A 13,281-nucleotide genomic window follows, 5' to 3' on the forward strand; every position below is an offset into this window, starting at 1 on the left:
GAGAAAACTAATAATCAGAATCCCCTCCTACCTCTCTTGCATCACCAATTTTTACCTTCTCCATTGTTTCTGTAGCCTTAGCACACAAACATATTGTTAGCTTTTAAATCTTAAAAATTCTCTCTTGGCTTTGTCCACCTTCAGCTACTGCCCCATCTCTCTCTTTTTAAGCTAAACTCCTGGAGGAACTACCTCCCTTTCTACAATCTCCCTGCGGCCATTCCAACCAGACTTTCACATCACTACTCCACCAGTAGACTGTCAGTCACTCACAACCGCCCTGTTGCTGAAGATAATGGTTAACCCCCATCTTATCTGACCTGTCAGGAGCATTTTAAAACGGCACATCATGCCCTCTTCCTGAAAGTGCTTTTTCCACCTGTTTTCTAGCACACCACTCTCTTGGTCCTTCCACTCATTCTCCTTTCATGAGGGGAGTCTCAGGAAAGGTGGTTCCTCATCTTTCTGATAATTAAGTTTAGGATGCACCAGGCCAGTTTTTGGATCTCTTCTATCCTCACTCATTACGCTGGTGATCATAGTCAGTGTCAGTGCGTTAATACCACCTATATGCTGAAGCTCCCAGATCTATTTTTTCCAGGCCCATTCCCTGCCTTAAACTCCAGACTTGACATTGCTTCATGGATATTTAATAAACAATCCAAAGTTAACTTATCTAGTACCGAGTTCCTAATTGCTCTGTAATCATCTCTCCCCAACGTGGTTCTAGTCTTCCCCATCTCACATGCATATGCTTCTAATTGATCAGAACAAAAATCAGAGTGGCTTCCTGGAATGATCTCTTTCTATCACATTCCACATCTGATTTATTACCAAGTCCTGTATAGTCCATTTTCATAACGTAATCAGAATCCAACCACTCTTGACTACCTGTACCCACTATTGTTCTGGGCCAAGTTTCTATTATTACTTAACTGAATTATTTAAATAGGTTCTTAACTGATACTCTTGCTGCTTCTCCTGCCCCCCTTCTGTCTATTCAGCAGCCAGGTGATCTGTTCAAATGTAAGTCAGGTCCTGTCATTCTGTTCAAATGCTTTCAATGACTTTCCAAACCCTACTCAGAGTAAAAACCATGGTCCACAGAGTCCTATGTGACCTGGCTTCCTGCTACCTCTCTGACTTTATTTTCTACTATTCTCCCCTCACTCAATCCCCTCTGGCCAAAATGACATGTCTCCTATGCTTCTTTGCTCCAAGGCTGGGACATTCTTCCCTCAGATGGACACATGACTTATTTCTAATCACCCTCTGTCTTGATTCAAATGTCACCTCAAAGAAGCCTTTGCAGGCCATTTAACTTAGTATTTCAATAATACTAAAAAACAAAAACAAAAACATTCTTGGAAAAATGAGGAGAGCAAGTTTCTGGTTAAATTCTAGTTCACAAGTACACCTACCCTATGCTTACAAAAATGTACAACAAACCAAATATATTAAGTGTGGTTGCCCTCAACTGATGAAAAATCAGAGTTCCTAGGTTTTTAGTTTGTAATTTAATTGCTTAATGATGCAAGTTTCTTATTAAAAGTAAATTATGACATTATAGGCAAACTAAGTATAAAGTGCATATCCTTTCTGTTTTCCATAAACAGAATCATGCTATATTCTTTTCTGTACTTTGCTTTTATTCAGTAAACAATGTATCTTTCCAAATATAAAATAAAATAAAATAATGACAGTAGTGTTAATATACAGGAATATATACCTTATCTCTTGCAGTGAGAAATCGTGGATCATCTTGAAAAGCTTCTTTGACGAGTTTACTAAATCTATTAAATAGTGTAAGTAACTGCTCAACATATTTCTCAGAGTCCTAAAAATAAAATGTATTGTATTCAACTGAGTTTTAAAAAAGAAAAGAATAAGACAAAAAAGTGAGAAAATATAAACATAATTTTAATAAAACACTATAGCCTTAAAATTTGGGAAATTTTCTGAAAAAATGTTTCCTTAAAATTAATGTGTTCTAACATCACTGTTTTCCAATCAATTACTGTTTTAAATACCCAAACCTCCATTTAAAAAGTAAACTTGATATACATCTCTCATTGCCAGTGAGGAAAACTTACAGTAGTAATAGTTTCAGCAGCTGCTACCATATCTGCCAGGCCAGCACTAATGATATGTTCCTCCAAGTCTTTCAACATTGGCTCTATCCCATTAGGAACTTTGTCCATCAATGAAAACATTAAGTGTAATTCTGAAAGGATAGAACACACTCATGTAATCATTGCAACCATCAGAATAAGGTTTCTCTTTGATTTGTACCATGGGTCTAGAACGCCTATGATGGCAAGAGTTTGGAGAAATACTAGTTTGAAGCTGATAATATTTTTGGTTACAATTAGAGTTCAGGAGCTGTTATAGTAAGTTCTATAACTTCCTGATCCACCTTGTATGACAAAAAGTATTTTTAAAAGAAACTCTAATTAAAAGTGATCACACACAGCAAAACCCAACTCTTAAAAAGTGAGTCACGTGACTGTCAACACATGGAATACTTCTTATTCTAAGAACTACAAAAGTTTATGCAGAACATTCACACATTTTATGAAGTAGATATAATATTAAATACACTACTACATCACCAAGGGGTAAAAAAATGTCATCAGATTGCTCAGAGTAATGATTATAAAAGTCTAGTAGAGATCATATAAAGATGTATTCATAAAGAATTTTTCAGTGTTTAAAAGCATTTTCTCATGTTATACCATTTAATTGACCTTCACAAAAACCTTACTCCACAGAACTGGTTACTACTAAATAAATCTTTTTTGGAGGGAGTCCAAAATGGATCAGATATAACTATACTTAGCCTGGCATACAGAATTAAAATATTTCATTTATGCCAATGAGCAATTTGTTTTTCACTACAAAATTACTTCTAAAAAGTGTATGAACTTAAGTGAAATGAAAGACATACTTTAAATGCAACTAGAGATTAAATGGGACCTTGCATTTATACAAAAGGAAATCTGGAGGGGAATACATCAAAATGCTACCAGGAGTCATCTCTGGGTAGCAGGGACATAGATATTATACTGTGTTCTTTTTGGCTGTAATGTACTTGCCACCCTCTCAAATACATCTTTATTAAGAAAACATTTAAGTAATTTTAAAAAACCACTTCTGAAATCTTAAATTGTAAAATATATTTTTTTAAAATGTCTTTATTGATTTCAGAGAGAGGAAGGGAAAGAGAGAGAGAGAGATAGAAACATCAATGATGAGAGAATCATTGATCAGCTGTCTCCTACATGTCCCCTACTGGGGACTGAGCCCGAAACCCAGGCATGAGCCCTGACCCAGAATCAAACTTCAATCTCCTGAATCATGGGTCGATGCTCAACCACTGAGCTACGCCAGCCGGGCAAATTGTAAAATATTTTTGGGGAGAGGAATGAATATTAACAAGAAATGTCTTATTACTTCCTAAAAGTATATGCTGCAAGGTTCCACAAAAAAGTCACGATACCTAGTTCTATCCTATACCATATGTTTACCATTTATATTAGCCTTTGAAGAACAAACTGAAATACACACGTGTGTCTGTGTACATACTGATACCTAAGGGGGGGAAGATGCAGAACATATAAGTTTATAATCTTCACAGTGCTTCTAACTGTGCTAAATATTTTATCGTTTTCTTTAAGCACAGTTTACTTTAACAAACATATTTAGGTATAAAAGAATAACCTAAGAGCAATTTATTAAAAGTGATTTGCCTCAAAGATACCCTCTTAAAAGATTATGAGAACTTTAAGTGATATTTTACCTACTTTCAGTTTCATTTCGCTTGATCATGCCTTGGCACTCTGCTAAAATAGTCTCTTTAAAGGATGTCACCAGGGCATTTACACAGCATTCCATGAGCTGAAATATATCAAAAATTGGTGAAGGCTATTATAAGCACAAATTTATTCCACTTTGTTTTGCTTTATAGCTCCATAAAACTATTTTTCAACAACAGCAGAAAGTTAAGTATACCAAAAGTAGATTTTACTTACCTTTACTACAGGAATGTTGAAGACGGATACTCTATACTAGTTTACCAGAGTATATTTCCCACTAAGGAAAGACTATAGAACTTAGGCTCTCTTTAGAAATTTTAACAACAGCCCCCAAAGGAGGGGAGGAAAAACACACACACACAAAACAAAATGAAAAAATAAACTCTGATGAACTCTTCTGGAGAGAACCTGTGTTGGAATTAGATTCTAAAATTCTAAAAGTACTCATACATTCATTCAACAAACCATCATTAGATGCCTACTATGTATGGGCACCAAAGAAGTGTTTAGGAGACTAAGAAGAATAAGATATAACCACTGCTTTGGAGGAGATCACTAATTAAGGGTGATGAGGGAGGCAAAGATAAACTAGTAATATGACTCAGTTAAGGGGCAACACACACACACACACAACCAACAAAAGCAATCAGAGGAACTACATACTTGTTTCTGGGGTAGTCTTATCCATAAGATGAAATTTAAATTGGATCCTGAAAAATAACTACAAGTGCTAAAAGGACTGAATATTCTGAGAATAATAAGCTGCATGTCATAGGGAAGAGACGGACAGTGGAAGAGAAAGCTAGAAAGGTAGGCTGAAGCCAGATCATGAATGAAAATCCATGGCTTGGGATTTTATTCTATAGGTAGGGAAAAAAGAATTGAAGGTTTTCAACAGAGGACATTATGAGCTTCTACTTCCCCCAAGTCATTTTTTAAATGTATTTTTAAAAAATTGGTTTTTAGAGAGAAAGGAAGGGAGAGAGAAACATCGATGACAGAGGAACATTGACCAGCTGCCTCTAGCACACCCGCTACTGGGGATCGAGCCCAAAACCCGGGCACATGCCCTGACCAGGAATTAATCCAGTGACCTCTTGGTTCATGGATCAGTGCTTATCCACTGAGCCATACCGGCTGGGCCCCAAGTCATTTTTAAAAGATCAGTCAAATGGCAGCAAGACAGATGAGATGGTACTGAGCGCGTAATAGGGGGACTGGCATTCGAGGCTGTTGAAATATTTCAAGTAAGATGGCAAGGTTTGGTGTTCTTTGTGTCCTTAGGAAAATCCACCCTATTCCATCACTGCTCACCTGTGTCATATACTTATTTACTCTTCTTGCAGGTATCAGATAAAATGAGTGTACTGGGAGTACTAAAGCAAGGTACATGAAGGCTGATATATCTCTTCTGAAAGACAGATCATCTTATCTGTATCAAGAAAGGAAATTATATGTGCCTTAAAAGTTCTTTGTTAAAATTTCCTCCTGGAATTAACATAATGTTGATAGTTATGAAGTTGAATTTAGGTAACAGAGATTCATTATACTATTCTTTCTACTTCTAAATATGTTTTAAAATTTCCATACTAAAGTTTTTCTCAGGTCCCTCTTTGAGACTTATGCTAACGATTTAAAAATCTATGCACTCTAATTTCTGTCCTAAGGAAAACAATACACATATGAAGTGGTTGAGAAATTTCTGCCACACCAACTGCTGAGAAATCTTGTTCTATACCATTCTATATGTGCAAAAATGCACAACTAAACATTCCCATATTCAGCAAAATCAGATCAAGAAAGGAAAATTAATTCTATATAACTCATGAAGAAGAAAGTGCAAGTGAAATAAGTTCCAAGTTCCAGTCACTTCATCTGTTTTTTATTTCATGAAAATTTACACTTGAACGTAATCCAGTTCAGTACTAGTACAAATTTTGCACATTCCAAAATTCTAGACCAGTGTTTTTCAGACTGTTTTGAAATCAGTTTTAATGGTTATGACCAGCTTCTATTTATTATTATTTTTAATCCTCACCTCAGGATATGTTTTTATTGATTTTTTTTTTTAAGAGGGAGAGGAAGGCAGAAACATCAATGTAAGAAAGAAACATCGACTGGTTGTCTCCCATACACGTCCCAACCAGGGATTGAACCCGAAATCTGGGTATGTGTCCTAACTGGGAATTGAACCCTGACCTTTCAGTGTACAGGAAGATGCTCCAACCGAGCCACGCAGATCAGGGCACAGCCTTTTTTTTTTTTTTTAAATAAATAATATAGAACAGAATAAAAAACATCAGAGTGCATCACAAATAATATTATCTCATAAAACCTTAGTTTCAAATATTTGCAAATGAATATAGTACACAAGTAAATGTATTTCTTATTGTGGGATACGATGTGGATTAAAAGGAGAGGCTAAACTGAAAAAGTAATTGAAGTAAACTGAGAAGAATTTGGTTAACTGCTTAGATGAAAGTACTTAGGGAAATAAAAGGTTGATGAAGCAGCTCCTAGCCTGAGATGTTAAACAAATTATAATAACAGGTACACATTGTGCTAAATGGTTTACATACATTAACTCATTTAACCCACATGAAAACCTTATGAAGCAGATATTTAACATATGAGGAAAAAAGCTTAGAGAAGCTAAGTAACTTGCAAATACTGTACTGGTACTTTATAAGGTTGTGAGCTGTATTATGAGGTCAGGTATTTGACTCCACAGCCTACAACTTTTGTTACTACATTAACAGAGCAAGTATATACTTAGTAATGACTATATGCTCAGAACTGAGTTAAGTGTTGTAAGGAATACAGAAGTACAAAATATGGTTTCTATCCTCAATGATTTTGCAATCCAGTTGGGAAATATAATTAATTACATATCTAAGAATGTGTGCATACTTCATGTATAACAGAGGTATATAAAAAAAGTTCAACCTCATTAATAAAGCAAAGAAGTGAAAACAAATTCATCATTACTACACTATAAACTTCGTGAGGGCAGACTCTTCTGTCCATAGCTACATATTCAAGGTCTCACGCACAGCTGGTGTTTGATAAAATAACACAACAAATCAGTCTATAATATGCTACTAAATAAAATGGTAGAAACAATAAATAGGTTCAGTGGGAAATCAAATAAGAGAAAATTGATTAAAGCTAGACAATTTAGGGCAACTTTATTGCACAATGGGCAATAAGGATTCCAACAGATTTAATAGGCAGGAAAAAAGTTAAACATTTTAAAAAGGTAAAACTATTCAGAAATGAATCCAAGAAAAAAATGAATAGAATGAGGCACTATATGAATGAGAAAATAGTCCTTACTGGAGCAGGATGACTCTTAACAGTATTAAGTTAGAAAAATACTTTAGGGCCAAATTACAAAGGGTCTTGAAAATCAGAAATAGGAAATAATGATACTGTTGCTTTTCTAAAAAATTATTTTTTAAAATCCTCAATCAAAGATATGCTTTTATTAATTTGAGAGAGAGGGAGGGGGAGGGAGAGAGAGAGAAACATTGATCACTTGCTTCCTTGTATGTGCCCGACTGGGGATTGAACCTGCAACCTGGGTATGTGTCCTGACTGAGAATTGAACCCACAACTCTTCTGAGCAGGGGATGACGCTCCAACCAACTGAGCCACACTAGCCAGGGCTTTTTTTTTAAATTTAAAATAGAAAGAGGAAGGGAGGGGAGAAGGGAGGGAGGGAGAGAGGGAGTGAACCATTGATCAGGTTGCCTCTCATCAATGCCCCCAACTGGGGATCAAACCTGAAACCTAGGTATGTGCCCTGACTGGGAATCTAACTGGCAGGCAACCTTTCGGTGAACAGGACAACACTCAACCAATTGAGCCACCCGGCCAGAACTATGATAATAAGGGTTTTGAATAAAGAAGTAAAATAATAAAAGTGATGTTTATAAAAGATCAGCCTGAACACACAAAAGAATACAAATGGTCCATAATATGAATAAAGATGCCCAAGCCTCATTAGTAATTTTATATATGAACATAAAAAAAATCTATGATACTGGGAGAATGGCAAAACTAATAGACTGACAAAACCCAGATCAGGAAAGATAACCAGGCAGACTGCTGAAGAATTACTGTAACATTTCTGAAGATCAATTTGGTATTAAGTAGCAATCTGTAAAATGTGCATACTCTTTGCTTCAGCAATCTCATTTCCAGGAAATTTTATTCCAAGAGAATGCCACATGTGAGAAAGATGTATGCATAAAGATGTTTAAAAGATATAGGCATATAAGGACATTCCAGGAAGTATTATTTATAAGAAATAAACTACAATAATGAATATTAAAGTGCCCATTATTAGAGGGTTGGGTAGGTATATTATAGTATGTATATATATATATACAGGGTGTCACCCAAAAATGTATACATGCTTTAACAGCTGATAGCTCAATTTTGAAAATGAAATGTATTTTAATAAACACTGCCTTTATAATTATTTAAAGTATTTGTATACATTTTTTGGGACACCCTATATATACATATACATACACACACATATATGTATAATAAAAAATATACAGGTATTAAAAAGTGTTGTAATACAGAAGGGGTTAGAGTAAAAATGCATGATGTCATAAATTTCTTTCAAAATGCTAGAGGAAAGAAAGAGAAAGGAAGAAAGTGGGGGAGAGAGGGAGGAAGTGAGGGAGGGAGAAGGAAGGAGGGACCAACCAAGCAAATATGACAAAATGATGATCACTGTTAAATCTGGGGGCTGGGTATGACAGGCTGGGTTCATTATGCTATTTTTCTCAACTTTTATAAATATTTGAAAATTTTCATAACAAAGTTTTTGTTTTTTTTAAAAAAGAAGTAGCGAATAATTATGGTATAGATCCCTATGTGTTGAAAAATCCTTTAGAAAACTTTTATGTAGGCAGAAAGAAGAAAGGAAGCTTGCTTGACAGAGTTCTCTCCTTATCTCTAATGAGTCTTGTCTTAACAAGAGGGTCAGTTTTGGAAGCTGAGACCATGTTATTCCTCTTTTGTATTTCTTCCCCATCATTTACCAGAGTACTATATACAGTCAGCCCTAAGTATATTCTTATTATTTGAAAAATACATCTTGAATGGAAAGGACAGTGATAAGCCATCTCTCTCACCTTGTTTTCCCTTTCTGTCTCCTTTCGCTAGCTTCCGTGAAGAAAAAAAACTGTTTGCCATATGCCATCAACTCCTGCATTTTGCCTGAGATGAGCACAACTTCTAAATCCATAGTAATCTCTCCCCAGAGGTCTGCAAGGTGACACACTTTAACTATCAATGTGCTTGATGTTTTACCTTCCTCTATAGCAAAACTCTTCAAAGATGAAGCCTGCCATAAAAAACAGCAGGCACTCAGTAACTGTCGAATGAACGAATGCACAGGTCTATGAAAATGAAAGGTGGGACAGGCAGGCTAAGTGATATAGAAGAGTCATCTTTTAAGTGCTTTTCAATTTGAACAATTAATTCTACTTCACTGAAATTTAGTAAAAAGCAACAAGAACAGTTCTGATTGTTGTTAGTTACATAATTCAATGTAAGTAATAATTTGCTTTGCCTCAGCTATAAAATAGAAGTTTGAACTAAAAATTATCCTACATTTCTCCACTCTAAGATTCTATTTTTCCATTATCAACCATACATGGACATCTGTAATGTATTCAAGAATTAACTTATTCCATGTGTGGTAGGATATTCTCAAAATTAATTTCTCTTGGACTTTCTAGCTTGGCTTAGATTTCTCTTCTTCTTTTCTTTTTAATCATTATAATTAGCGGTACTTGCTTCCTTTCTAAACTAGTTACACAAGTCCCTCTTTACACAGAACAATGAAGAGTCGGACTAATTCACCTTGACTATTTGGATACCACCCTTAATATACTAAAATACTAAAGTTAACAAGTACCCACTTTAAAGATAATAATTTATGACTGTGACCTAGTTAAAATTCAGTTTTATTAATGTTTTATACAGACAGTAAAATAGTTTCTGTCTTAGAATCAGTAAGCAGCTTTCTCCAAACCAGAGCCCTAACAGTAAAAACTACCATGCCAGACACAGTACTAAATTTTTTCTATATAGTTATTTCATTAAACTCTGACAGCATTTGCCAAAGGGCACACAGCTGGTAAAAGGACAACAGTGGAATTCAAATCCTCACCTGGCTCCAATATGAATGCCCCTTACCATTCTGTCTCCCTATCAGTGCCCTGGTCATTGTGAAGAGGTGAAAACCTGACACCACCAATTAACTCCATTCCACTCCTCTGTTACATAAACAACCCATTTTACTCGAGTGTCACGCTAAAGACAGGAACCAGGCCTAACTAGCACAAGGCCTGACATGTTTTAGGTGCATAATACATACTAACTGAATGCCCTCACAGAATATCAAGGTATGTTGGACTGTTGCCTAAAATACTAATAGCCATAGAAAAAAGATAAGTTATTTTGGTTTAAAATTTTTTCCTCTCTTTTTTTCTTACTGTGATGTGTCACTTCTGTCAATAATGTACCTTCAGCAGCACAGCTCCGAAGCCTCTTATCCAGCTTTACTAACATACTGTTGCTCTTTTGCTACAGGCCCATCCAAAGATAATCAAGCTTATTAGAATTGTGTGTCTAACGGAATCTGAGTGGTGCTAAGTTGCTCTCCTATAAGATAAAGTAGAAGAGGAGGCCTGATAATATTCTTAATAAAAGAATAAGTGAATACTCACTTAACATAGTAAAATGCATATATCATGACAGAAATGCCACTATGCTTAACAGTGAAAATGTAAAAGCATTCCCATCAAAGATTAGAGGACAAGGATCTCCTATATTATTACATTTTTCTAAAATTAACCATTTAATATTAGATGGATTTAATCCACTGAAGGAAAATAGAAGATATTAATATTAGAAAAGAAGAAGCATCACTTGACATAATCAGATGCTTGGAACACTTCTTGAAATGTGCACCTGGCCTTCAACAGGCCTGGCCTCATAACTGGTACTACTTAGGTAAGACTTGCTCTATTATACTGAATACAGTCCAGAAACTTTTTTTCCCATAAATTGAAAACTAATCTGGTTTAGAAGATTAAGGTTGACTCATACTAATTAAATTCAAAGAAGGTAATTGATAAACCATAATAATTTGCAAATTTTTAGAGGAAAACGTAAGTGCCAAAAATGTACCTGCTTTAATCTTAAATCCTGGTGTGCATTATTTTGTAGCCCATATGAACTGATATGTAACTGTCTTCCATTAACACAAACAGCCTAACAGGTAAGTATAGACAAAACTAGTATCAATAATGCATTAAGATATAGCATAACATGTTCTGATGACTGATAATTCTGCTAAGAAAAAATTTAGGACAGTGTAGCTGTTTTCAATAGTTTTTAGTATGGAAAGTGATTTGTTTCTTACTAGCTGCCAAATAATAGTGTTTACCCTTTATATTAAATTAGAACCCAAGACTTAGTGATTTTTTGGTTTATGGTTCCTTCCATTACAACATCATTTTAACAAGTTATTTCTCTTTGAAAACAAAACTGCAATTAACAAACACATAATAAATATTATGTATATAGTTAATGGCTTTAGCTCAGTGAGGAATATAGTATAGTGATACATCTGCATTAAGCCTTACATTCCCAACATCATAATTAGTTCTAGAGTTTTTGTGCCTGATATCTTCTCTGCACCAAATTTTGCTATAAACTATGTTGTTAAAAGTTGGGAGAGTGATAACCGTTGAAGAAAAAGATAGTAATAGTCCTTTGGAGGGGGAATGATAAAAGGTTTCTGAATTGCTACTAATTCTTTTTCTAGTGATTTCACAGGTATGCTCACTTTGTGATAATTAACTTATTATATACTTGAGATTTTGTGCCCTTTTCAGTGTATATGTCATTTTTCAATCAGAACATTTAAAAAAATGAGCAGAAAATCCAAACAAAATAAAAACAAACCACAGAAACAGATCTCTTACATCCCCAGTGAAGTACAATTTCTCTGGAAGCATGCTATATTGCACATGGTGCCTTTGTGAAAAGTAACCAAATAAAAACTTATCTTTAATTAGTTTATCTAGAATCATTCAGCTGGTGAGATGCTCACACTATTTGGTAACTGTGGAAGAGCAAATTCACATCTATTTCAAATTTTTTCCTACTGTGTGTGTGTGTGTGTTTTAAAGTAGAAAGGGAGACTTAACTGTTCCATTCGAGTTGTCGTGTGTATTTATCTCTACCTTTTTCATTCTCTTTTTCCTGCTGTCTCTTATCCTCTTTCTTAGCTGGACCTTTATAATTGAATTTCCATGTTTAGTATGGATATGCTCCAATTAAGTTGTATACACTAGAGTAGAGGAACAGAACAATTCTATCTTACGCAATTGTAACATTCCCCACCCAGATGAAATGGGCACATAAATCAACTCAAAATGCTCAAATTCCTCTAACTAAACTTATCTTTCTTCCTTACTAAGATTTATTCTTATACCCGATCTCTGTGTAGGAGCACAATTCTCCCAAGCCAAACCCTCAGAAACAAAATTGACTCAATTCTGTCCAATATCTAGTCCCATCCATATGATACAACGTTCTACTTCTAGAAGTCTTTCTCTCTACCCTTGTCCTTTTCATTCCCATGGCTATAACCCTATTTGGTACTCCTAACACCTTCCTTGAATTATTGTAAAAACCTCCTTTCTACTCCCTATTCCCAGCTCTTCCTCACTCCAATTAAACTTTCATACTGTCACTAGATTAATCCTCCTGAGGGGTAACTCTGAGGATGGCATACTTGTTTAACAAACAATCAATGGCCTTCCCTGCCTTCTGAAAGTAATCCAAGCCAGCTTTAATTTTCCATAAAGAACTTCTATAAACAACCCTAAGTTAGCTCCCTTTTCTGGCCAATATCAAAGTTACTTTAACCTTTGAAAGAGGAAATATATTGCACATTATGAAAGGCAACACAAAACAAAAACAAGGGGGGAGGGGAGATCCAACCCAGCTCCTGAACAAAGAATAAACATGACTACCATTCAAGATGGAAGAAGCCAAAGAAAAGTCAGAAGGAAAAAAAATATCATAGTTGAAAAATGTTTGGTTGTAGGCAAACTGGAGTGTTACTTATCTGAATGTAAATCTAATTCCTAGGCTCCAGAGACTGAAAGGAACTGGAGGAAATATTGCTTATTTTCCTTACTAAGGTACACTAAGGTCATTCTCCATGTAAAAGAAAACACTCAGGACAGATAGTGTAGCATGGTTACTACCTCTGATCAGTTTTTTTTTTAATGAGGAACTTAGGATATAAAATAAATAATATAAGAGATTGATGCTCATTTATCAAATAACATTTTATCTCATGACAAGATTAAGTTTGAAAACATCCTCCCGTAAGAACTGTCCCTAATATTAATGATTCGGC

The 13,281-nt window shown here is 35.1% G+C and overlaps 1 protein-coding gene across 2 annotated transcripts in view; it reads right to left on the minus strand.

Annotated features, from left to right (window-relative positions):
* The window catches only part of CUL5 (cullin 5), a 70,687-nt gene that overhangs the window by 21,752 nt on the left and 35,654 nt on the right, over positions 1-13,281 (minus strand). For both annotated transcript variants that reach the window (XM_081154567.1, XM_081154568.1), the window contains exons 8-10: positions 3,804-3,897; positions 2,094-2,224; positions 1,730-1,837 (exon numbers count right to left, since the gene is read on the minus strand). In XM_081154567.1, coding sequence (XP_081010693.1) covers positions 1,730-1,837; positions 2,094-2,224; positions 3,804-3,897 — 333 coding nt within the window. The remainder of the gene's footprint in view (positions 1-1,729; positions 1,838-2,093; positions 2,225-3,803; positions 3,898-13,281) is intronic.

Source organism: Miniopterus schreibersii (genome assembly GCF_964146895.1).
Source record: "Miniopterus schreibersii genome assembly, chromosome: 12".
Taxonomy (NCBI): Eukaryota; Metazoa; Chordata; class Mammalia; order Chiroptera; family Miniopteridae; genus Miniopterus; species Miniopterus schreibersii.